Source organism: Salmo salar, chromosome 01 (genome assembly GCF_965601325.2).
Source record: "Salmo salar chromosome 01, fSalSal1, whole genome shotgun sequence".
Classification (NCBI taxonomy): Eukaryota; Metazoa; Chordata; class Actinopteri; order Salmoniformes; family Salmonidae; genus Salmo; species Salmo salar.
In genome coordinates, this window is record NC_138291.1 from 30,033,413 (window position 1) to 30,059,950 (window position 26,538).

The 26,538-nt window shown below is 43.8% G+C and overlaps 1 protein-coding gene and 1 non-coding gene across 4 annotated transcripts in view; one reads left to right on the top strand and one right to left on the bottom strand.

Moving 5' to 3' along the window:
- The first annotated feature begins 775 nt into the window (after positions 1-775).
- LOC106596924 (uncharacterized) lies at positions 776-16,026 on the top strand. The gene is made up of 2 exons (XR_014391877.1): positions 776-905; positions 14,129-16,026. It is a non-coding gene; the product is annotated as an uncharacterized LOC106596924 (transcript).
- Positions 16,027-23,568: 7,542 nt separating this feature from the next.
- LOC106586068 (protein unc-79 homolog) overlaps positions 23,569-26,538 on the bottom strand; it is a 53,455-nt gene continuing 50,485 nt past the window's right edge. For all 3 annotated transcript variants that reach the window (XM_082973427.1, XM_045694096.2, XM_082973426.1), the window contains exons 42-50: positions 26,406-26,510; positions 26,223-26,300; positions 26,021-26,110; positions 25,706-25,881; positions 25,349-25,532; positions 25,020-25,223; positions 24,479-24,556; positions 24,356-24,397; positions 23,569-24,243 (exon numbers count right to left, since the gene is read on the bottom strand). In XM_082973427.1, the coding sequence (XP_082829553.1) occupies positions 24,055-24,243; positions 24,356-24,397; positions 24,479-24,556; positions 25,020-25,223; positions 25,349-25,532; positions 25,706-25,881; positions 26,021-26,110; positions 26,223-26,300; positions 26,406-26,510 (1,146 nt within the window). In that variant the 3' untranslated portion in view covers positions 23,569-24,054. The remainder of the gene's footprint in view (positions 24,244-24,355; positions 24,398-24,478; positions 24,557-25,019; positions 25,224-25,348; positions 25,533-25,705; positions 25,882-26,020; positions 26,111-26,222; positions 26,301-26,405; positions 26,511-26,538) is intronic.

Here is a 26,538-nt window from a genome sequence, read left to right on the forward strand (position 1 = left end):
AAAGCTTTTAACTATCTCCATGGTAGGCTATTCACATTCATAAAAAGGGGAGACAGAAAGGGAGAGAGAGCGAAAACAGCACGTGGCTAGAGAAAAAACATGTTGAGAGAGAACAGAGGAAGGTCTAGAGAGATGGTGAGGGCATGGAGTACACCATTCAGATACTGTTCGTTGCTAAGCTGCACTGAGTGTAATATAAGTTCCCTAGTGTGTGTCCTTGTACTTGTGCATAGTCCTAACCCTCAGTCAGACATGTGACCATAACATGGTGCTCCTGTAGGTGGAATCAGTTTGGACATGGAGTGCTTGTGTATTAAAGGTTGACTGCATTTTAAATGATTCATGTAGCAGGGTTAGATATCTCTAAACATTTAACCTAAGAATCTGCTGAACAGGTGAGCATTACCCTGCTATCCGGAGTTAGGAAGCAAATCAGGCCCAGAGCTTTATGGTGTAATAGTATAGTAATAGAAGGTTGAGAATCAATCCATTTTTAATCAGATCACTGGCAAGTTGATTTAAAACATGGGGTGTGGTGTTGCTGCATTAATCATGAGCTTTCATCATGCCGTCCTAAGACAGAATGGCTGTCTATGAAGCATTTATGATGTAATACATACTGTAGGACAAACACAGTATCTAGGCTAAAGCAGTTTGCATGATAATCTAATCTCGATAAGCAGCCAAGTGCTAGTGCTGTGTTAGAAGGCTAATGATGTTTGAAAATGAAACTGTATTTTTCTCTCTTTATCCATCCCCCTCTCCTCATCACTCCCAGTGGTTGAGTCCCCTCTGCCACTGTTGAGGCCATGGTGGATGGAGATCCTAGTGCTTGGAACGGTGGGCTGTGCCTCAGCTGTTTTCCTCCTTTCAGCCATGATCATCTGCTACAAGGCCATAAAGAGGTATGTCAGTTACCTATTTCAAGAAGATTGGCATGGAAAAGACTGCGTCGTGTCATTCGCATAGCCGACATCCATTCGGAATACATCAATCTAAACAAAAAAAACATATATATTCCTTTCCTATTCAGTTATTCTGCATTTTATTAAGCTTTCAACACAACCTGAAACATTGCTCAGGTTACAACAATAATTAGTGACAGTGAAAAAGATTTGATTCTGGGGGTCGTTGCTATGTCATTGCCATGTTGTTATTGCTCTAAAGAAGGACACGTGGCCTGTGTTATGGGTCAGAGGGTGTTCGGAGGTCACAGTAATGGAACAGGTCACAGGGATCATCTGGAAAGCTCTACCTACAGCAGAGTCATTACACTGTCACTCATTAATTCTGGATATCATACATCATGTTGCACAATGCAGCTTTCTCCATAAAGCAAGTTAGATGGAAATGATATCTATAATCTTACTGGGAATAACCCAATGATCTGAAAGACCCGCGCTATAGTCAGCAGTTCCTGTCAGTAGTGTTCTAGACATTGAAATACTTCCCTGTTCTATTTCTTGGCGTGGGCTGATTTTGAATTGCATAATTGTACAGAGCTTTTTGGACTAGCAACTGAATCGATGTGAAAGTAAAGGCAAGATGGGTTACTGGAGAAAGCCCATGACCCTGTCGGCGTAGTGATGATGTGAACTATTTCCCCCTGTTTAGATTGGCTCATCGGAGGAAAGGCCATGTGGACAGTGGTGTAAAGTACTTCAGTAAAAATACTTTAAAGTACTACTTAAGTCGTTTTTTGGGGAATCTGTACTTTACGATTTATATTTTTGCCTACATTTACTTCACTGTGTTTCTAAAGAAAATAATGTACTTTTCACTCCATACATTTTCCCTAACACCCAAAAGTCCTCGTTAAATTTTGATAGGAAAATGGTCCAATTCACACACTTATCAAGTGAACATCCCTGGTCATCCCTACTGCCTCTGATGTGGCGGACTCACTAAACACACATGCTTTGATGGTAAATTATGTCTGAGTGTTAGTGTGTGCCCCTGCCTGTTCGTCTGGTTTGCTTAATATAAGACATTTGAAATGGTTTACACTTTTACTTTTGATACATAAGTACATTTGAGCAATTCCATTTACTTTTGATACTTAAGTATATTTAAAACCAAATACTTTTAGACTTTTACTCAAGTAGTATTTTACTGGGTGACTTTCATTTTTTCTTGAGTCATTTTCTATTAAGGTATCATTACTTTTACTCAAGTATGACAATTGCGTACTTTTTCCACCACTGTATGTGGGGTTTTAGCCTGCAGCACAACCAAGACCTAATTCCTTGTCTGACATTCAGGCAGTGTCACACAGGCACTCAGACACACATGTTCAGACTCTTAAACACTCACATACTGTGCACACAGACACACATGATAAACACACACACACACACACACACACACACACACACACACCACACACACACACACACACACACACACACACACACACACACACACACACACACACACACACACACACACACACACAGGCACAGTGTGACTAAAGAATATATAAATGTGCAGTAAGAATACATACAGTCACAGCTGGGGACACGTTTTTGCACATTATTTGAATACATCAAATTGTTATTCATAAAACTGTGTAAAGAGTGGATGCTACATATGTCTTTCCTCAGTAGGATTATATTTATCATTTTCTCAAACAACAAACAGGCAAAGTCAGGCAGTGGAAGTAATGGGAGGTTGGCTCTGGAATTCATTATGGCAATTCACCAGCCCCCTCTGTAGCCAAGGGGCACCTTTTTTAATGCAGCTATGGCAGGAAAGTGTTGTTGCAATACGGGCCGCTGTAGCCCCAAACCCAAGTCATTATTTATGAAATAATTTGCGCAGTCATTCAGTCGCAGGCTACATCTTTTATACATGTAAGCGGGTCGTGTCCTGAAGTTCTTATGGAGGTGGGCTCTGTGACTGCAGACTTTGTGCCTCGCCAAGCCTCCATCCCCTGTGACTGAGTGAGGAGGGAGAAATGCTAAGGTCCAGTCTGACTGCCCACATTAGCCCTGAGCCAATAACAAATCAGTCTGAGGAAACAGAGGTAATGAAAAAATAAAAAATATTGATTTGAAAAATGTCATGGATCCTCTCTGACCGAGAGAGAGAGAAAGAATGTAAAGAAAAAAAGAGTCAGAGAAACAGAGACAGATGAATGTTGTCTACCAAAGCTGGGAAAAGAGCAGTAATTGGGTGTCTTAGTCAATAACAATGTGAGAGAGGTTTTGTCAGTGACAAAAACAGAAACCCAGCCCCTCAGTGCTCAAGGCTTTCCCAATGAAAATCAGCTGGAGTGTGGCCAAGGCCCCAGCAGCACAGACACTAGAGGAGCTATCTCTGCAAGCCCCGGCTGTCCCTTAGCTGGCCTGCACACATTTGGCCTTTTGTTTTTTTGTCTCATAATCTTATTCCGCCAGTCATTTGTCAGAGGCAAGGAGGTTGGACGAAACCCATTTCATCCAATTCCATTCAATTCAGTTCATAACATCAAGGGAGTTGATGTTTGTGAGCATGGAGAGCAGGATTCAGACGTGCTGCGTGACAGTGCTGTGCTATCCAAACAGCAGACATGATGCTGCAGTCCATGCTGTCAGCAATGCGGGGAATCTAAACACCACAACAAAACAAGACAACACACTGTGCCTGTTTTTCTCAATTACTTGCTCCTCTGGGATTTGTGTCCAGCAAGGAGGACAAATCAGGACAGTTTATGTTCAGGGTTAATCCAGCATAACCATTCAGTTAAAGATTTCATTAGGAAGCAAAATATACTGTATCTTTAATGAATTTATTACAAAGTATATATATTCTATTCTGGTTTTATGATATTTCATTACTACAACCACTTCCGAAACAGGGAAAAGTGAAAAACCCTTTATGAGGGGTCTTTAAACAGTAGCATGTTCCTCTAATGTCCAGATGGGATGAGAATAACTGTCAACAGCTCAACACATGTCCCAACCTCAACATTATCCCTTCCCCAAACTTCAAACGGACGTGTGCTGCGATTGCACAGCTTTGATATGAAATATTAATCTGACCTGTGAAGTGTTGTGTAGCCACCTGCCACGTGTCAACAGCATGACATCTATTATTGAAGGGCTGGGTAGAGGTCGCTGTGAGGCCCGAACACCCTGCCCTCTATGGTGGCCTGCTAGAAAAACATTGATGATCATTGACTCGAGACTAGGTCAGTGCCAGTGGAGAAAGTTATGGGGGCTTAAAACACCTTTTCAGTGGTCCATGGAGACTTCAGTGGGAAAGTCTGGTGTATCCCAACTCCCCTAGCTATCTCCAATCATGAAAGCACGCACACACAAACGCACGCACGCAGGCACACACACACACACACACCAGCCAATAATGTCCCAGTAGGATGTGTTGGTACCCTTGGGCCCTTGTAAAAGAAAAGGAGAGCTGCACATTCTAGGAGCTCAGATGCAATAATTTAATAACCAACGTTTTTCGACAGGCTGTCTTCATCAGGGTATAATGACAAACACTGCGGGTCACTAGTTTAAATAGTTTGAAAGGACACACAGGTGTCTGTAATCATGGCCAGCTGTGGCTTGATTTCATTGGTTGATTTAGAGGTATAAATAGAATATATAAAAAAGCATGAATGGATAACTTACGATCATAGATACAATTTGGCTACATTGTCCTACAAACATGATTTACAATGGCTAGAAAAAACACAATAATCACAAGAATGGCTTCAGATCAATCAATCAATCAAATGTATTTATAAAGCCCTTCTTACATCAGCCGATGTCACAACGTGCTGTACAGAAACCCAGCCTAAAACCCCAAACAGTAAGCAATGCAGATGTAGAAGCACAGTGCCTAGGAAAAACTCCCTAGGAAGGCTAGAACCTAGGAAGAAACCTAGAGAGGAACCAGGCTATGAGGGGTGGCCAGTCCTCTTCTGGCTGTGCCGGGTGGAGATTATAACAGAACATGGCCAAGATATTCAAACGTTCATAGATGACCAGCAAAGTCAGATAATAATAATCACAGTGGTTGTAGAGGGTGCAACAGGTCAGCACCTCAGGAGATCAAACTCTACTTTGAGCCCGAATGGAGTAATGGTCTCTAAATTAAAGATCCAGGTGGCCTTTCGTTTTAACAATACATTGAAAAGGTCACCCCCTCGCCTATGGAGGGTGACGTTTTCGATTCCGATATAGCAAAGGGATGAAATAGAGTGGTTTGCTTCCAAAAAGTGGGCCGCAACTGGGTACATCTAGTTTTTGCACGTAATGGTGCTACGATGCTCAGAGTCTTACTTTTAATTTGCGCTTCGTTTTGCCCAAGTAATTTTTTCCACAAGGACAAATAAGATAAATAACTGCCTTAGTGGAACACGTGATAACACCTTTGATTGGGATCTCTTTCCCTGTTTGGGAGTGTTTGAAGGATCTAGATTTGTACAGTGGCAAGAAAAAGTATGTGAACCCTTTGTAAATACCTGGATTTCTGCATAAATTGGTCATACAGTTTTATCTGTTCTTCATCTAGGTCACAACAATAGACAAACACAGTCTGCTTAAACTAATAACACACAAACAATTATACGTTTTCATGTCTTTAATGAACACAACGTGTAAACATTCACCGTGCAGGGTGGGAAAAGTATGTGAACACTTGGATTTAATAACTGGTTGACCCTCCGTTGGCAGCAAAAACCTCAACCAAACATTTTCTGTAGATGCGGATCAGACCTGCACAACGGTCAGGAGGAATTTTGGACCATTCCTCTTCACAAAACTGTTTCAGTTCAGCAATATTCTTTGGATGTCTGATGTGAACTGCTCTCTTGAGGTCATGCCACAGCATCTCAATCGGGTTGAGGACAGGACTCTGACTCGGCCACTCCAGAAGGTATATTTTCTTCTGTTGAAGTCATTCTGTTGTTGATTTACTTCTGTGTTTTGGGTCGTTGTCCTGCTGCATCACCCAACTTCTGTTGAGCTTCAATTGGGTGACAGATTATCTAACATTCTCCTGCAAAATGTCTTGATAAACTTGAGAATTCATTTTTCAGTCGATGATAGCAAGCTGTCCAGGCCCTGAGACAGCAAAGCAGCCCCAAACCATGATGCTCCCTCCACAATACTTTACAGTTGAGATGAGGTTTTGATGTTGGTGTGCTGTGCCTTTTTTCCCCCACACGTAGTGTTGTGTGTTCCTTCCTGACAACTCAACTGTAGTTTCATCGGTCCACAGAATATTTTGCCAGTAGAGCTGTGGAACATCCAGTTGCAGTTTCGCAAACTTCAGACTTGCAGCAAAGTTTTTTTTGGACAGCAGTGGCTTCATCCGTGGTGGCCTCCCATGAACACCATTCTTGTTTACTGTTTTACATATCGTAGACTCGTCAACAGAGATGTTAGCATGTTCCAAATATTTCTATAAGTCTTTAGCTGACACTCTAGGATTCTTCTTAACCACATTGAGCATTCTGCGCTATGCTCTTGCAGTCATCTTTGCAGGATGGCCACTCCCAGGGAGAGTAGCAACAGTGCTGAACTTTCTCCATTTATAGACAATTTGTTTAACCTCTATGGGCTAGGTGAGACGAAATCGTCCCACCTACGCAACAGCCAGTGTAATCCCGTGGCGCGATATTCAAATACCTTAGAAATGCTATTACTTCAATTTCTCAAACATATGACTATTTTACACCATTTTAAAGACAAGACTCTCGTTAATCTAACCACACTGTCCGATTTCAAAAAGGCTTTACAACGAAAGCAAAACATTAGATTATGTCAGCAGAGTACCCAGCCAGAAATAATCAGACACCCCTTTTTCAAGCTAGCATATAATGTCACATAAACCCAAACCACAGCTAAATGCAGCACTAACCTTTGATGATCTTCATCAGATGACAATCCTAGGACATTATGTTTTACAATACATGCATGTTTTGTTCAATCAAGTTCATATTTATATCAAAAACCAGCTTTTTACATTAGCATGTGACGTTCAGAACTAGCATACCCCCCGCAAACTTCCGGTGAATTTACTAAATTACTCACGATAAACGTTCACAAAAAACATAACAATTATTTTAAGAATTATAGATACAGAACTCCTTTATGCACTCGCTATGTCCGATTTGAAAGTAGCTTTTCGGTGAAAGCACATTTTGCAATATTCTGAGTAGATAGCCCGGCATCACAGGGCTAGCTATTTAGACACCCACCAAGTTTAGCCCTCACCTAAGTCAGATTTACTATAAGAAAAATGTTATTACCTTTGCTGTTCTTCGTCAGAATGCACTCCTAGGACTTCTACTTTAATAACAAATGTTGGTTTCGTTCAAAATAATCCATAGTTATGTTCAAATATCCTCTGTTTTGTTCGTGCGTTCAAGACACTATCCAAAAGGGTAAAGAAGGGTGACGTGCCCGACGCGTTTCGTGACAAAAAAATTCTAAATATTCCATTACCGTACTTCGAAGCATGTCAACCGCTGTTTAAAATCAATTTTTATGCCATTTTTCTCGTAAAAAAGCGATAATATTCCGAACGGGAAACCATGTTTAAGTTCAAAGAGAGAGAAAATAAAAACATGGGGTCGCCTCGTGCACGCGCCTCAGTCTCATTGTCCTCTGATAGACCACTTACCAAAGGCGCTAATGTTTTTCAGCCAGGGGCTGCAATGACATCATTCAGCTTTTTCCCAGGTTCTGAGAGCCTATGGGAGCTGTAGGAAGTGTCACATTACAGCAAAGATCCTACATTTTCAATAAAGAGAGTCAAGAAGCCCAAGGAATGGTCAGAGAGGGCACTTCCTGTACAGAATCTTCTCAGGTTTTTGCCTGCCATATGAGTTATGTTATACTCACAGACACCATTCAAACAGTTTTAGAAACTTTAGGGTGTTTTCTATCCAAAGCCAATAATTATATGCATATTAGTAATAACCAGATTAAATCGGGTACGTTTTTTATCCGGCCGTGTAAATACTGCCCCCTAGCCCTAACAGGTTAACCGGGGACTGATGAACATCAAGGCTTTTAGAGATACTTTTGTAACCCTTTCCAGCTTTATATAAGTCAACAATTCTTAATCTTAGGTCTTGTGAGATCTCTTTTGTTCGAGGCATGGTTCACATCAGGCAATGTTTCTTGTGAATAGGAAACTCAAATTTTGTGAGTGTTTTTTAAAGGGCAAGGCAGCTCCAACCAACATCCAAGTTAGCTGACTCCTGACTCCAATTAGCTTTTGGAGAATTCATTAGTCTAGGGGTTCACATACATTTTCCAACCTACACTGTGAATGTTTAAATTATGTATTCAATATAAACAAGAAAAATACAATAATTTGTGTGTTATTAGTTTAAGCACACTATGTTTGTCTATTGTTGTGACTTAGATGAAGATCAGATCAAATTTGATGACCAATTTATGCAGAAATCCAGGTAATTCCAAAGGGTTCATATACTTTTTTTTGCCACTGTAAGTGCCATTGCATTGAGTTCAGCCAGATGTTGTGTGCGGGTATTTTGGGATGGTAAATCAGAGTTTACCAATTGATCTCAGAGATTCCGGCCCCGCGTGAATACGAACAAAGTAGGGTCTGAAAACACATTGTCACGCCCTGACCGGAGAGAGAGGGTTTGTTTCTCTATGTGGTTAGGTCAGGGTGTGGGGTGGGCATTCTATGTGTTATTTTCTATGTTTTGGCCGGGTATGGTCTCCAATCAGAGGCAGGTGTCTATCGTTGTCTCTGATTGGAAGCCATACTTAGGCAGCCTTTTTCATTACATTACATTACATTTAAGTCATTTAGCAGACGCTCTTATCCAGAGCGACTTACAAAATGGTGCATTCACCTTATGATATCCAGTGGAACAACCACTTTACAATAGTGCATCTAAATCTTTTAAGGGGGGGGGGGGGGGTGGGTTAGAAGGATTACTTTATCCTATCCTAGGTATTCCTTAAAGAGGTGGGGTTTCAGGTGTCTCCGGAAGGTGGTGATTGACTCCGCTGTCCTGGCGTCGTGAGGGAGCTTGTTCCACCATTGGGGTGCCAGAGCAGCGAACAGTTTTGACTGGGCTGAGCGGGAACTGTGCTTCCTCAGAGGTAGGGGGGCCAGCAGGCCAGTGGTGGATGAACGCAGTGCCCTTGTTTGGGTGTAGGGCCTGATCAGAGCCTGAAGGTATGGAGGTGCCGTTCCCTTCACAGCTCCGTAGGCAATCACCATGGTCTTGTAGCGGAAGACTACTTTTTCCACCTGTGTTTGTGGGATCTTGATTTTGTACTGCTCGTATTTAGCCTGCAAGACGTGACGGTCGTTTGTATTTGTTTATTATTTTGTTTAAGTGTTCCGATTTAAAATAAAGATGAACACTCACCACCTTGGTCTAATCCTTTGGACGATCGTTACACACATTACCTATTTTATTTTTGCAATTTAACCTTTAATTAACTAGGCAAGTCAGTTAAGAGCAAATTCTTATTTACTGTACAATGACTGCCTACCCTGGCCAAACCCGGACGACGTTGGGCCAATTGTGCGCCGCCCTATGAGACTCCCAACCACGGCCAACTGTGATACAGCCTGGATTTGAACCAGGGACTGTAGTGACACCTCTTGCACTGAGATGCAGCACCTTAAACCGCTGCTCCACTCGGGAGCCCTATACCTATACTGTCATCAGATCTTAAAATGTGCCAATGTTTGTGAACAATTCCCTTAATTTATTCAGAGCACTTTGAATAGCGAGTAGTAAGAAGGCAAGAATGTTTCTTTTTACGAGACTGTCCTTGAAAGAGATCATGTCTCAATTTGTTTTGGATTTCCTCATCGGCAGTATTGATCTGACCATTTTTGTATCCCCTTTCCTTTAATTTTCTTTGCATCTCAGCCCTGTTTCTGTCAATATGATTGTTTTTTGCAAATTCTTTTGATTCGACAGAATTGGTTGTAGGGCAAACTGTTTTTCAAGGGAAGCGGGTGACAGCTATCAGCGCTCAACAATCAGTGGGTTTCCTGTAAAGATCAGTGTGAAGAACATTATCCTCACACAAAATCAGAAGATCAAGGAAACTGATTTGACGTGTGTCAGATTGCATAGGGAATTTCAGGTGCTCAGAACAAGAGTTCAGAAAAACATGGAACGCCTAGAGCTGTTTTGCATCACCCCTCCATCAAACAAAAATGATCATCAATGTACCATTTCCAAATAATAACATTTTTTAGAGTATTGAGAATTGACTGTTTCTCCATGTAACCCACATATAAATTAGCATAGTTAGGAGCCATAAGGGATCCCATAGCAGTACCCTTCCTCAGGATAAAGAAATTGTTTTGAAACATGAAATAGTTACGTGAGAATACTATTTCAGCCAATGTCATAATGCATGCACTGGAGGGTAGTTCATTTGGGTCACGTTGCAAAATAAAATGTTCCATGGTACCCTTGGGCCCAGCAGTTTCCTCTCCAGGCAGGTTGTCCCAGGTCTCAGAGGGAGAACACAGCATCTGTTTATCATCAGGGCTGCCGCTGTCTGTGGGTAGCCATCACCACCAAGGTTTTTGGGAAAGCAAACACACACACACACACACACACACACACACACACACACACACACACACACACACACACACACACACACACACACACACACACACACACACACACACACACACACACACACACACCAGCACTAGCCAATCATATCCTAACAGGATGTGTTGGTACCCTTGGGCCCGGCAGTTTCCTCTCCCAGGCTGTCCTAGGTCCCAGAAGGAGAACACAGCATCTGTTTATCAGCAGGGCTGCCGCTGTCTGTGGGTAGACATCATCACCACCACCATCACCACTGTCTGGCCCACTACAGGACACACTCCTACAGATTACATTTACGGATAGCACAACACAGGAAGTGCATTGAATCACTGTCACTGTCTCCTGTGATGGGTAACCTTGCCTGAGACCTAGGAAGCCAACTGTCACCCCCAGACAAGAAGCTAGTCAGGAAGCTACTGAGTACTCATTAGTGACCATTCTGTTATACTAATGAGTGGACTCTAAGTTCAGTGTCTCCAAGTTAGTACTACAGTAAGACTTGTAACATCCATGGAGATGTAAATACTCTCTTTATGCAAGAAAATATCGCATTAGTAATTGTAAAAATAGCATTTGTGGATGATGCCTAAGAGTGAATATTATAGAATATTTAAATGTCATCCCAGTAAGATCCCATGGCAGGGCAAAGTCTTGGTCTGGATTAGACTGAACGACTGTCCGTCAGGTCAGACTGGCCAGCAGTGGCTTTAAGAGGAGAGGGAAGGAGACACTGAGCTAAGATGTAGCTTAAGGGTCCACTGTGCCACTGAAGGCAGTGTACAGTATTGAGTGGGACAATGACTGTACTAAATGTATTCAGATCTGTCTCTGGGTTACATAAGCCCGTGCAGAGGAGAGCAGCTGAAGGGGCCGGCATAGAAGACACAGTACACTGGACAAATATAATAACCACAAAAGCACTGAGGGATGCATGAAAATGGCTTGCATTGAAGGATACTGCTTTTCACAGACCAATAATAGCGGAGGATTATGTGCTTCGGCTTGTTTTGCATCAGAATGTGGCTCACAGAAAGAGTAGCATTACAGCATAACCAGCATAAAACCAAGAGAGGGAATCTCACTCACATAGATTTACAGTATTAGTATTTATTTTATGTTCTATGTATATATAAGCTCTTCTCTGAGGTAAAATAAAATGTTATCGAATATCAATGGAGTGTGTCTAATTGCCACATCCAGCATCTCTTCTGTTTGATTTATCTTCTCCTTTCGTGGCTCTGAGAGCGACGTGACTTTTTAATGTTCAGCTTATTAGAGAGCATGACTGACCAGTGCATCTAGCCACAACAGCCTATGAAATCCAATCTCTCCGTAGGTAAACAGCCACAGGCTTAAGGAGAAGAATGATTCATGTTTTTTCTTAAGTTAAATAATGCACCTCTACTGTCGTTACATTTATTTTTTATTTTTTATTTAACCTTAATTTAACTAGGCAAGTCAGTTCACACTGAGCTAAAGGGTAGAGTTGCCGCTTTCAAGGTGTGGGACTCTAACCCGGAAGCTTATAAGAAATCCTGCTATGCCCTCCGACGAACCATCAAACAGGCAAAGCGTCAATACAGGGCTAAGATTGAATCATACTACGCCGGCTCCGATGCTCGTTTTATGTGGCAGGGCTTGCAAACTATTACAGACTACAAAGGGAAGCACAGCCGTGAGCTGCCCAGTAACACGAGCCTACCAGGCAAGCTAAATAACTTCTATGCTCGCTTCGAGGCAAGCAACACTGAGGCATGCATGAGAGCATTAGCTGTTCTGGAAGACTGTGTGATCACGCTCTCCGTAGCCGACGTGAGTAAGACCTTTAAACAGGTCAACATTCACAAGGCTGCAGGGCCAGACGGATTACCAGGACGTGTGCTCCGGGAATGTGCTGACCAACTGGCAGGTGTCTTCACTGACATTTTCAACATGCCCCTGATTGAGTCTGTAATACCAACAGTGGTAGGCCAGATCAACGACGAGACAGCCTATAGGGAGGAGGTCAGAGACCTGGCCGGGTGGTGCCAGAGTAACAACCTATCCCTCAACGTAACCAAGACTAAGGAGATGATTGTGGACTACAGGAAAAGGAGGACCGAGCATGCCACCATTCTCATCGACGGGGCTGTAGTGGAGCAGGTTGAGAGCTTCAAGTTCCTTGGTGTCCACATCACCAACACACTGGAATGGTCCAAACATACAAAGACAGTCATGAAGAGGGCATGACAAAGCCTATTCCTCCTCAGGAAACTAAAAAGATTTGGCATGGGTCCTGAGATCCTCAAAAGGTTCTATAGCTGCAACATCGAGAGCATCCTGACTGGTTGCATCACTGCCTGGTACGGCAATTGCTCGGCCTCCGACCGCAAGGCACTACAGAGGGTAGTGTGTACGGCTCAGTACATCACTGGGGCTTAGCTGCCTGCCATCCAGGACCTCTACACCAGGCGATGTCAGAGGAAGGCCCTAAAAATTGTCAAAGACCCCAGCCACCCCAGTCATAAACTGTTCTCTCTACTACCGCATGGCAAGCTTTACCGGAGTGCCAAGTCTAGGACAAAAAGGCTTCTCAACAGTTTTTACCCCCAAGACATAAGACTCCTGAACATGTAATCTAATGTCTACCCGGACTATTTGCATTGTGTGCCCCCCCAACCCCTCTTTTACGCTGCTGCTACTCTCTGTTTATCATATATGCATAGTCACTATAACTATACATTTATGTACATACTACCTCAATTGGGCCGACCAACCAGTGCTCCCGCACATTGGCTAACCGGGCTATCTGCATTGTGTCCTGCCACCCACCACCCGACAACCCCTCTTTTACACTTTTACGCTACTGCTACTCTCTGTTCATCATATAAGCATAGTCACTTTAACCATATCTACATGTACATACTACCTCAATTAGCCTGACTAACCGGTGTCTGTATGTAGCCTCGCTACTGTTATAGCCTCGCTACTGTATATAGCCTGTCTTTTTACTGTTGTTTTATTTCTTTACTTACCTATTGTTCACCTAATACCTTTTTTGCACTATTGGTTAGAGCCTGTAAGTAAGCATTTCACTGTAAGGTCTACACCTGTTGTATTCGGCGCATGTGACAAATAAACTTTGATTTGATTTAATTTAAGAACCAATTCTTATTTACAATGACGGCCTACCAATAGGCAAAAGGCCTCCTGCGGGGACAGGGGCTGGGATTAAAAATACAATTTTTAATTTAGGACAAAACACACATCACGACAAGAGAGACAACATGACATAAAGAGAGACCTAAGACAACAACATAGCATGGCAGAAACACATGACAACAACATGGTAGCAACACAACATGACAACAATATGGTAGCAACACAACATGGGAGCAGCACAAAACATGGTACAAACATTATTGGGCACAGACAACAGCACAAAGGGCAAGAAGGTACAGACAACAATACATCACGCAAAGCAGCCACAACTGTCAGTAAGAGTATCTATGATTGAGTCTTTGAATGAAGAGATGAAACTGTCCAGTTTCAGTCAACATAAGTTGTGTTTGTTTGCAGGAAACCACAACGGAAAGAGGAGAACGGGATGAGTCGTGGAGAGTATGCCATGAGTGCACGCAAAAAGAAGGCCATGGGCCCCAACAATACTGTGGTGTAGACTGTTCACTGACAGGAAGAGGAATTGACATAACCATAACCCCCCCCCCCACCACCACCATCCATCCTCCCCAAAATGCAACAATTCCCTCTTACCTAGAACGCCACAGGGGTTGACCTGTTTAAAACACATTAACGCCTTTCCTTCTCTCTTAGCATGTTGCCTGGATGAAAGGAAACTTCCAGATAAAGGAAAGTAGTGAAAAGAACATAAAAAAAACATTGAAGTGGATTCAGAGAACTAATAATAAAGTGAATTGAGGACTTCACCAGATTGAACATCATGTTGTCAACACAAAGTGTCATTGACAGGAGGATGGTTGACTGCTAGGCTACCCATCTATACATCTCCGCACTTCTTACAGGCAACTACAATGTAGGAACAGACGTTGAAGGACTTCAATGGGATAGGAGGTTGCGAGGACCAAATCATGAAGAAAATGTGCATGCAGGTTTTACTCTTTGGGCTGTCTCTCACCTATGCTCCTCTGACCCTTTTTCATATTTAAAGCAGAATTTGTACAACACTGTCACAGTTGCAGGTGTGGTTTGGGATGTATAGTAATCATCTGACTATGCAATTCAAAAATATATACAGGTCATACCAAGTGTGAAGTAAAAGAAGGGGATCAAGTCAGTTCCTATGTTCCATACCAACAACACAGCTGAGAACTGGTCTTATTTATTTGTTCATTTATGTATGTATTGTCTGCGTATGAATTTCATTTTAATGATTTGAAATGTGTTATTTATAATTTTTTATGAATTATTTAGTAATCATATCATTAATTTGTAATGTTTTGATGCTTTAAGCCCACCACAGGAGGTTGGTGGCACCTTAATTGGGGAGGAGGGGCTCATGGTAACGGCTGGAGCGGAATTAGTGGAATGGAATAAAATACATCAAACACATGGTTTCCATTTATTTTGATGCCATTCCATCTTCTCTGTTCCAGCCATTATTATGAGCCAGCCTCCACTGAAGCCCACTGTTCATTTGCTACTGACACAGTAAACACTTCAGCTTGCTCTGCAATGAGTTTTGGGTATCAATTGTTCATCTCTTGCTGTTTGACATGCCTTTTTCTCTTCCCCTGTGTCTTCAGCAAATATGATGGGAATTTCTGTGTTTTGAGTTTGTGAATGTGTGCTTTCTGACCATGCTTTTAGCAGCTTGTTCTGTACTACCCTCAAGTCTTTATCACAGGTGAATGCCCCCTACAATACTAACATTATATTACATTTTGTTTCGTCACATCTCAATGGTTAGACAGCCAGGGGAGGCAGTGGTGGACAGTGGGAAGCCCTTTGCCATGTTCTGATGTGATTTTTCAGTCTTAATTGTTCCACCTTTCAGCAAGGGGAGAACACATCACTATAGAAACAGTGCACATGAGCCCAGGGCTCAAGTGCTGTGTGGTGGAGGACAGGATTCTAAACAGAGGCTAATCCGGATATTAAGTTGCAGAGAGGATGGCCTCAAAAGGGACATGTGACTCACACTCACAGGCATCCTCAACATCCTTCTGCTATAAACAGTACACAGTTGACTTAAAGCATCAATCAATTATTAAGATACTTTTTGGCATAGGTGCAGTTCATCTGTATATAATGTGTGTGTGAGTGTGTGTGAGAGAGAGAGCACAATAGATGGATGTCTGGCAGTATCTCTGAAATGTTCCATTACTGTTGAATTTTGTAAACACAGACCTTGCATTGTGATTTGCATACAGGGGTGGACTGGGACCAAAAATTGGCCCTGGCATTTCTAACACACCAGCCCATTTCTTTCCTCGAGGCCCCACATCAGCCCATGTTCTTCCCTGAGGACCCCATTATTAGCCAGAAGATGGTAATTTTGTGCAAGAATCACTGGGCAAAAAATGGAGCAGCCCATCTGGCATTTGCCTGAAATGCCAGATGGCCAGTCCACCCCTGCATGCATAGGTATTACCATATACCCTATAATGTACCCAGATACTGAAGACGCATCACTAATACTGTACATTGAGGGAAATGATCATGGATGCATGAATGTAAATATTGATATTGAAAAATATCTGCCTTCTGGACTGTAATTACATGTACAGTGTAACAGAAAATATGTTTATACATAGTAGAAATTAAACAATGTGCTACCAATTAGAATAAAATCAATGTTGTCATGTTTATGGGGCAAGCCATTCATGTATATTTGGCAATGAAAAGTTATTGCACATTTATTTCATTATATACCAAAAGGATACATAAATTCGATAATGTACATTCAGTTGATTTAGTTGCTGACTTTTTCAATTGTAAATAGGTCTATAGAAAGATAGGCCTATAGTCTTATCACATAAGCAAAAAAAGGAGAGACAAAATGAGAACATGTTTTAATTGAATGGCATACGGTACAACATTGATAAATCCACTGCGTGTTAATGATAAAGGTGTTATTTTTAGCCTGTACCCATGGTGCCTCTCCTTTCTGTGTCTCAGAGAGCTCCGCACTGGTCTTCTCCTGGGGCTCCCCCTGGGCGCAGGATGTGTTCTCAGTCTGTCTCACACTGTTCATTTTTAATGAACAGCTATTATCAAACACAGCCATCCCCCTGGGGCTTCATCATGCTAACAGGACAACTTGTGGGCCACTGGGGTTCTTTTGATGTCAGGTCTTGGCACGGACATTCTCTGTGCATACAGACGACGGTATGTACATAGGACTGGTCAACCACTTCTGCTCTGCTGCCACTCTGACCACTTTGACCCACATGCGTGACTGAATAGAACAGATGACAAACCCAAATCGATCAACAATCTGGGAATATGTGCAACATACCCACCACAATAGATAATAATAGAATTGGAAAAAGCTATGGGGTCTGGTAGCTAGGTCATAAAGGAATCAATTGGTCAATATTCTTGAGCATTTTCTCCTTGCAAATTCTGTAGGACATTTTAAAAGGGAGACCATTTGAAGCACAACCACTTCAGAGGGGGAGAAGTCCATCAGGGTCCAAGCTGAGCCATGTAGAGAGGAGAGGGAGAGCACCACAGAGAGATGTGAATGAGAGACTATACACTAGTCTGCCTTCCCTGTTTTAGATGTGCCACTTGATGATAATGCCATAGGACACTCCGGGCAATTTAAACATTCATGCATTGTCCAGTCAGGGCACTCTGAGTTGCTCTGTTATAAAGAAGATCTGACAGGCCTGAACAGGAAGACCACGGATCCTCTCTATCTCAAAAAGCTCTGTGTGGCTCGCCCAGATAAAATACAAGGTATTTCACTGGGCTAAATGGGAAAATAATCACCTTATTTGTTTAGCAAAAAATGACATATATTTTTTACAGTAATATAGCCACTGTGGAATAAATTGGATTATTTCTGTAATTACAAGATTTTAGGCTGCTTATGTGCTATTGAATAATTATGGCCAATCAGAAGACACACTATTGGTTATATGAGTATACTGTATACTTGTTATTAAACATCCAGTGAGTGCTTCTGTGTGTCTCTTGTTTGTGGCTGTTAGCTGCAAGGCTGAACTGTTTGCTCTCCAGCAGTTAAAATCAGGGAAAGCCCATGCATATCCTTGCTGCTCTGTGTGTGTGTGTGCGTTTGGTTTTACTATCCTTGTGGGGACCAAATGTCCTCACAAGGATAGTCAAACAAATAAAAAATTCTCAATTTCGCCTTTCCCCAAAAGGAAAAAGGCAAATTTAGGCTTCAGGGTTAGTTTTAGGGTTAGGTTTAGGGTTAGGTTTAGGTTTAAGGTTAGGGTTTGGATAGGGTTAGGGTTAGGGGATAGGGAAAATAGGATTTCGAATGGGAATCAATTGTTTGGTCCCCACAAGGATACTAAAACGTGTGTGTGTGTGTGTGTGTGTGTGTGTGTGTGTGTGTGTGTGTGTGTGTGTGTGTGTGTGTGGCACACAGGTGATGCATCTCGTGCAGTAGTGCAGTAGTTTGAGGGAAGGTGTTTGCCTACTTCCCACCAGCTTGCAACCCTCTCACTTACAGCTTTCTGCCACTGGCTGGCCCTAGTGGTAAACCGGGAAGCAGCTCTGTGCGTAAGCTTTCCCTTGCCAGTACACAGCCTCTCCTTCATCAAGACTCTTGTTAACTGGGCGTCCCCGCGGCCCAGGCTAACTCGGAATGTCGGAGCTGCAGTGGTCCCCAGAGGTGCTGTGTGCAGGCCCACGTTATGTGGACACGCCCTGGCATCGGCCAACCACTGTCCAGTGGGCTTTTGAGTAAGTCTGGGAAGAAAAAGTCTAGGGGAGATCACCCTGAGAGAATAACAACATGCTGATGGCACGCGACAGGCGGTTCTGCGACAGACTGAAGCTTTGGCAGCCTCCTGCAGCTGTGGGGAGATACTGGTCATCTTGGATTTTCTCCTTGCCACCTGAGCCCATTTTCCAACAGCGAAGAAGTTATGCTGGGACAAGCACATCCCCCATGTCACTGGAAATAATTTCAGAGCGCAGGTCGTCATGGTCGTCATGAGCTGGGATTTGAGTGGCAGCTGTTCCCGGCAGCCCGTCTGAGCAGCTCTATTTAGGAACTACACTGCTCACCCCGGCTGGGCAAAGGCCTAGAAAATGCGGTCTAAACATTTCCCACTCTAACTGTCCTGGATATGCTACCGCACCTATCAGGGCATTCTGTTTCATCAGTCAAAAACAAAATAAGAAGATATATGTCCCCTTACAACTTGCAACATGGAACATAAGGACTCTCTTGGACTCGAGCCATGGTGCAGACAGGCCCGAATGAAGGACTGCACTCATCACAGCAGAGCTGAAGCGATATAACATCGACTTCATTGCTCTCAGTGAGACCAGACTCCTGTGTGAAGGGTCGCTCAGGGAGGAAGGAGAGGGCTATACCTTCTTCTGGATGGAATACCAAGCAGAAGGATGGTGTGGGCATTGCCATGAAGAACTGCCTCCTGCCCAATCTCACAGAAACACCAACTGGCACAAGCAAAAGGCTAATGTCACGCCGCATTCCCCTCATTGAAAAGCAGCATGCCACTCTCTTCAGTGCTAATGCACCAACACTACCATCAATGATGCAAAATACAGCTTTTACGAGATGCTGGAGAAGAACCTCCACAGAGAACCCAAAAAGTGACAACATTTTGTTATTGGTTGACTTCTAAGCAAGAGTGGGTAGAGCTTGTTAGATATGGAGTGGAGTGATTGGACGGAACGGAGTTGGTCATGTCAATACAAATGGATTGAGATTGCTAAGCCTTTGTGCTGAACATGAACTCACCAACACCATGTTCCAAATTAAAAACAAATACAAAACCTCCTGGATGCACCAACGATCAAAGCACTGGCACCTCATAGACTACATGATTGTCAGGCACTCTGGTATCAGGGATGTCCTCATTACGTGAGCCGTGAGAGAAGCAAAGTGCTGGAAAGATCATTGGGTGATCTTAACCAAGTTCAAAATGAAGGTTTGTCCAGCAATCCACCTCAAGAAGTTCACCAAAAACACTGTGCTTGACATCAGGAAACAGAGGCAGGTAACAATCTGCGTCACTCTCTAGCAGAAAAACTAGAGATCATTGAGACTCATGAATATGGAGGGTCTGATTGATGACAAATTGTCCTCTCTAAGCACATCACTCTATCTATGAGTCAGCAGTCCACTCCATTGGCTACTGCAGCAAGAAATATCAGGACCGGTTCGACAAAAACTCCACGTACATCTCCACCCGACTTGACAGCATACACAAGGTACTAAAAGCCCCACTCAGCAACATCACTTCTGAGGCCCTAAAAAAGCAATGGCAAGAGCAGCGAAGGGAGGCACAGAGGGCTCTACGATATCTACAAAATGAGTGGGGGATCACCAAGCAGTAGAAATTCAATCTTGTGCAGACATACATGACATGCACAACTTTTATGATGCCCCAAAGACCACCCAAGAAGTTGCTCTCTCTGTCCTACCAGAAGTGCAGATAGGTCCACTCTCATAAAGGACCAAACTAAGATAGTCCAGAGGTGGGGTGAACCCTTTAAAGCCCTCTTAAACCAATCAAACCCAGTTGACTATTCAGTCCTGGAGGAGCTCCCAATTCTGCCCACCATCCAGAGCCTTGATCTCCCACCCACCTTTTCTGAGGTCTACGCCACCATCAGGTCACTGAAGACCAATAAAAAATACTGGACCTGCCTCCATCCCCGCTGAGATCCTAAAACAGGGGTGCTATCGCTGTACCAGAACAGTTCACCTGTTCATCTCTGAAATATGGAGACAAGAGAGCATCCCCCATCAATGGAGGGATGCAAACAATGTCACCATATACAACAACATGGGGGACAAATCAATCAGTGTCAACAGCAGGGGCATATCCCGCCTCCCAGTTGCTGGCAAAGTCCAGGCGAAGGTCATGCTCCGCAGAATAATCGACACCATCACTGAAGACCTGCTATCGGAGTCCCAGTGCGGCTTCAAAAAGAACAGAAGCACGGTGGACATGATCTTCAGTGCACAACAACTGCTGGAAAAGTTCTGTGAACAGAAACAAGACCTGTTCATGGCATTTGTGGGCGTCTAGAAAGCCTTGGACACAGTAACACCGTGAATTCCTTCTGGTGTGTCCGCTCCTCTGGCCCATACCACAGAAGTTCTACAACCCACCCGCACAGCAGCTGTGAGAGCACACAGCAGAATGGGTCTGTCTGTTAACGTCCCAAAAACAGAGGTTCTATGTAAGTGGTCATCTGATCCTCCATCTGAAACACCAGCATTCTCCATCTTCGACTCATCACTTGCCATTTTACCACAGTAAATATCTTGGAAGCTTCCTCTCGGAAGACTGCAACATCAACCAGGATATCCAGAATCATGTCAAACAGGCCTCATTCCCCTTTGGACTGCTAAGGAAGAGGGTTTTTAACAACAGCAACCTGCGCCTCCACACCAACGCTGCAGTCTGCCAGGCAGTGTGCTTATCTACACTCCTTTATTGATGTGAAACATGGACAGTCTACGTCCAACACTTTCACATAAAATGCCTCCAAAGCATTTTGAAGGTGACCTTACGGACCGTGTTCCGCACTCAGAGATCACACACCACCAGCTTAGATGGCTTGGCCATGTCATCTGGATGCCAGAATATCACCTACTGCAAAATATGATGTATGGACAGCTACAACTGGGCCGCCACTCTGCAGTTGGGCAGAAAAAGCGGCTAAAGGACCAATTGAAGACATCACTAAGTAGGTGTAGTATAATTCCTGCCTTCTTCAAGACTGTTGCTTCGGACCATTCCACCTGGCACGGCCTCTGCTATCAAGCGGTGCAGTTGGCCGAGGAAAAACCGACTGAACGTAGCCTGGCGAAGTGACAGAGAAGACATATGACCATGCCTGCACCGGCCTCAACGGGACAGGCCTTTGTGTGCTCTGTCTGTGGCAGACAGTGTGCATCCCGAATCAGATTATACAGTCATCAGCAAACCCACAAACAGTAGTGGAAGTCATCATCGAATACGATGGACTACCTGAAGCAAAGTAAGTATGTGAGTGTGTGTGTGGATTTAATCAAGTGAAGTCCCCCTGCATCAGGGCTGCATCTGCCAGCTGATGCCACCTTTGTGATCGTTTGAACTTGCAGCCTTTTTTCAATGAACCTCTCTCATTTGCAGCTGCTTATATAATCAACATCCCACAGGTACCCAGCACTCTCCCCGTCCCACCCCGACCTGCCTGCCTCCTTCCAGAAGACCATATGGGAGCACTGACCTGATGAACTGGACATCCAGTGGGTAATTAACTCTGACCAAGGGATCTCAGGCAGAGAGGGTGTGAGTGGGTCCTCAGAGCAAGTAGGCGTAGACTGTGGAGATCAGCTTTGAGACACAGACACATGTTATTCTATTATCCTTGTGGGGACCAAACAATTGATTCCCATTCAAAATCCTATTTTCCCTAAGCCTTAACCCTAACTCTTAACCTAACCCTAACCTTAACTCTAACCTTAACCCTGAAGGCCAAACTCCTAACCCTAAACGTAACCCCTAAACCTAAACCTAAAATATCATTTTTCCTTGTGGGGATCAGCCAAATGTCCTACATTTTCCTTGTTTTACTATCCTTGTAAGGACTTCTGGTGTGTGTGTGTGTGTGTGTGTGTGTGTGTGTGTGTGTGTGTGTGTGTGTGTGTGTGTGTGTGTGTGTGTGTGTGTGTGTGTGTGTGTGTGTGTGTGTGTGTGTTTCTGCCACATAGTGTGATTTTATTAGACAGCACTCAAAGCTGGTGACTCATTTGACACACACCTCTCATAGAAGATCCTTTTACAAAGTGCAGGGGTAAAGAAGTTATGAAATATTCCACACTAGCATCACCCTCATGTGGACGCTAGCAAGCAAGCTAGGTAGTTCTAGATATCAACATCCAATCCAGTAGGGGCTGGAAGCTATAGTGAGCTTCGATTGGTCAAGCGCGTCATGATTTAGTGGAGTATTTGCATTAAGTTCAGCTTTCCCCAACTTTGGTCCCACCCTGTTCACATCCCTCACCCATGCTCGCATCGCCCAACGGTCACCCTCCCACTTCGCTTCTCTTCCATTGGAAATATATGGCTTTCCGTAGTTACATTGCCCACATCGTCTTCAGTTAAGAGGCACTGTTACCTTCTCCGATACGGATTGAATAGAGCCCCAAGCTTGGATTTAAATGTATAGTCCAACTATCATGTGTGTGATATTCCCAGACAACCCACTGGGCACTCACTGGTTGAATCAATGTTGTTTCCAATTAAATTTGAAACGTGGAACCAACATGGATTAGTCGTTGAGTTGACGTCTGTGCCCAGTGGGAAGTGCCCTTTCCATAATGTGGTTAGATCCCACAACAATACTTTATCATGACAAACAACATTAAACCAGAGGTAACTGTGTCTAGGCTCTACAGGGGGCGGTAGAGACGGACTCACTTGTCTTGTTTACCTCCGCCGTCTGGCTTCACCCTGATCGAGTTACAGTGCTCCTGCTGTATCCCATATTGTGTCAGATCGGTCTGGGCTCTGTTGGCTAGAGGAAACCTGTCTGAACTGGGTAGAGGGTGAGACAGGACCCCTAAAGTCCAATTGTATTTACTGATAATAAAATATGTGATTGATATTGGTTTGTCCTGAGCTAGGATATGTATGGGTGGTTCCCCATACAGCCTTTGGCTTTAACAGATCCTCTTGCAGTCATTTAGTTTTCCCACAGACCTTCGTCAAGATATACTTTAGTTACTGTGCAGATGTGCAATCACATCACACTTTGTGCACTTTTAACTGCTCTCTGTAGAGATGACAAAGAGACAATGAGACATACTGTATATTTAGAACATGTGGCTTGATTTTATTATTTTGTCAGGCTTGCAACTAAAAATAACGATATAGAACATGAGTATCACCAAGTAAACAAGTCTGAGCTTCAGCATACAGCATTCTCCATCCATCCACTCTAGTCATGTGCAGTGCTGCTAGATATTCCCTCCATCTAGTTTGACCTCTGACGCTGCACACAGCATGTTGGGCAGCTAAACTGTTATTTATTCTACTGTTATCCTCCTGCATCTGCACACCTGCCCGACCTGTACTCACCTATCCCTCTCATTGCACAAAATAGTAGTATAGATATACAAAGTTTAGACGGTGCTGAAGAGGATTACGTCAGAAGCAGAGTCTTAAGACGGTGAGAGTCAGTTTATGCAGGAGTCAACTTCCTGATGTTTATGGTCAGGCAGGCAGGCATTAGGCAGATGCATGCTGGTCCTGAGGTGGCCTGGGTCTTGGTGGATCTCGTGAGAGGTGGGCAGGTCACATAGGGTAGAACTGTGAAGCGGCCTCTGATGACTGGATCTCCACCTGGGCCATCTTGAACTGGGTGCACTGCAGCCACTTGCGCAGGGCAAAGGGCAGGGCCCCGGCTGCCTGGCCCTGCAGACACTGGTGGTTCACCCTGTTCTGGATGGCCTGCAGTCGCAGCTGGAGCCCTGCAGACAGATGCTGCATGGGACAGGGGGAGTCTTTTCACTGGATGTTCTGAAGAAAACCCAAGCATCTATATCCATATACGAACATAATACAAATCATATTTGAATTGCAATTTAATTCTTACCTTTAGGTTGGATTGAATCATGGGCAACCACATAGGTATTAACTGATGGAGAGAAGAGGATCATTTTTTGTTGAAATAGAATGCAACATGAAGTGTAAAATCAAGTGTTTGGGAAAAATGTACCTTCACGAAGATGGTTGAGTTGCATTCTTGTAGAGCCTCCATCAGGCTAATGACATGTAGACACACCATCTCCACCATCTTGGAAAGTTGAAGAGAACACATTTTTATTACTGCAAGGGATCATAACTTGATTTATGATTACCCCCCCATCCAAATATGAAACAAAATATATGGTAGAAAAGCAGAGTCTTAGGCCGGGATTCAGTCCGACCACGGATTTGAACAATGCTCCATTTAAAGATGATTTCCAATAGAGCCAGCGTTGGCTGAGAATATGGTCTCTGTAAACGCAAAAACATTTCCTTTAAAACCTGCATTGTGGATAAAGCGCGATCAGATTGAATCCCAGCCTTACAAAACAGCAATGTCCTGTCAGACATAACAACGATATGTTGGTGTTTTAACCAATTTCTCTGTCACATTCACAACAACAGTCAGAGTAGTAGTTCACATTTAACTGTTGCACGTCTCCAAGCACACCCTCTTTCCAGCCCAACCCTCTTGAAGCCGATGGAGAGATAAGCATGTGGATCTTCCTTACCACTTTGTTATGGGCCATGAGCTGCAAGATGCTGGGTGTGACGCGGCTCCAGAACTCCAGGCCCGTCAGTATGGCATTGGAAGAGAACTCTGTCTGGTTCTGGTTTTGCAGGGCCGAGGCGGCCGCCGCCTGCTCACAGTAGATGGTCCACAGCTGGGCAAACATGAAGGCATGGAACAGGGAGCACATGTGCAGCACTGACGTCTGCAGACAGAGGTGGCAAGGAAGAGAGAGGTCAGTGACACTTTGGTTTTTATGTGAAATCTTCATAGGTTTCCATAGCATTTTCTTCAACATTTATGCATATAGCATTTCGACATTTTCCTGACCTTGGATTGCTCAGGGAAGCCGATGAGGATGATGATGAGGTGGTCAGCGATGTGTGAGCCAGCGTCCAGGGGGATGGGCATACAGGAGGTGGAGCCCTGGTGCAGGGCATAGTGGGTCAGGGAGCCCAGGAGCAGCCAGGACAGCTGGCGGATGTGGGACACACACTCGATGAACTCCTTAGGTCTGAGGAGGAGACAAAGGTTAAACGCTTGTTGAGCAAACATTACAGTGATATTAGACTCACCATTCATTCTAATGCCTGATAAAAGTAATTCTGGTAATAGAATATCTTCATGATTATAGACAGTGAGATCACTGAAAGTGACATCAGTGCTGTGACTGCCGGTGCCTCTCACCCCTGCTGCATGGTGGACGGGGGATGGTAGAGCCAGGGAAGATAACGGATCACTGCCTTATTGTCACGGTGATTGCCTTTGCTGATCTCCATGGCAGCCACCTGTGCCAGGCCCACTTTCAGGTTCCCTCCAAACGTGTCCTCGTGCAGTGGCTGACAACACGCTTTCATATGGTTCTGGACAGAGTCACATGATCACACGACAGGTCACATGACTACGGCCCTGCGGTTTCCCTGATCACTTGACCAGGAGAAACTCAGGACCCTCCACATGACAAGATGGTTAGAGTTAAGGCAGAGTAAGGAGGAAACTCACTTTCAGTTTGGTCAGTGTGTGCATATCTGCTATGAAGTCTAGAAGCTCACTGATGTATTGCCTCATGCATTCCATTGCCGCTGTCGTGCACTGAAAAAGACAGAGAGAATAGTGCAACAATCAAACAACCCATATGTTTATTTCATTAGGTCATCATAAAGGAACACAGAAAACCAATGTACTGTATTATGTACTGTCTTACCCCTGGAAGTGATGAGATCATGTGCTTTGACAGAATAGTAGACTCTGCTAGCCTCGTACCAATATCTGAACAAACAAACTGACAACATCCACACATAGTTAACAAATACATTTGTAAAGTCATCTTTGGTACTTTTGGGTTGAAATCTTTTCCACAAGTAGTTTTGATTGTACTACTGTTTACCTGGACCAGCAGTAGCAGGTTAGTATCGGGTAGAGGAGACTTGAACTTCAGAGCCTGCAGAAGCTCCAGCACCACAATACGAGACATATAGAACTTATCTCTCTCCTGTGAATACACAAAATAGCTCAGGATG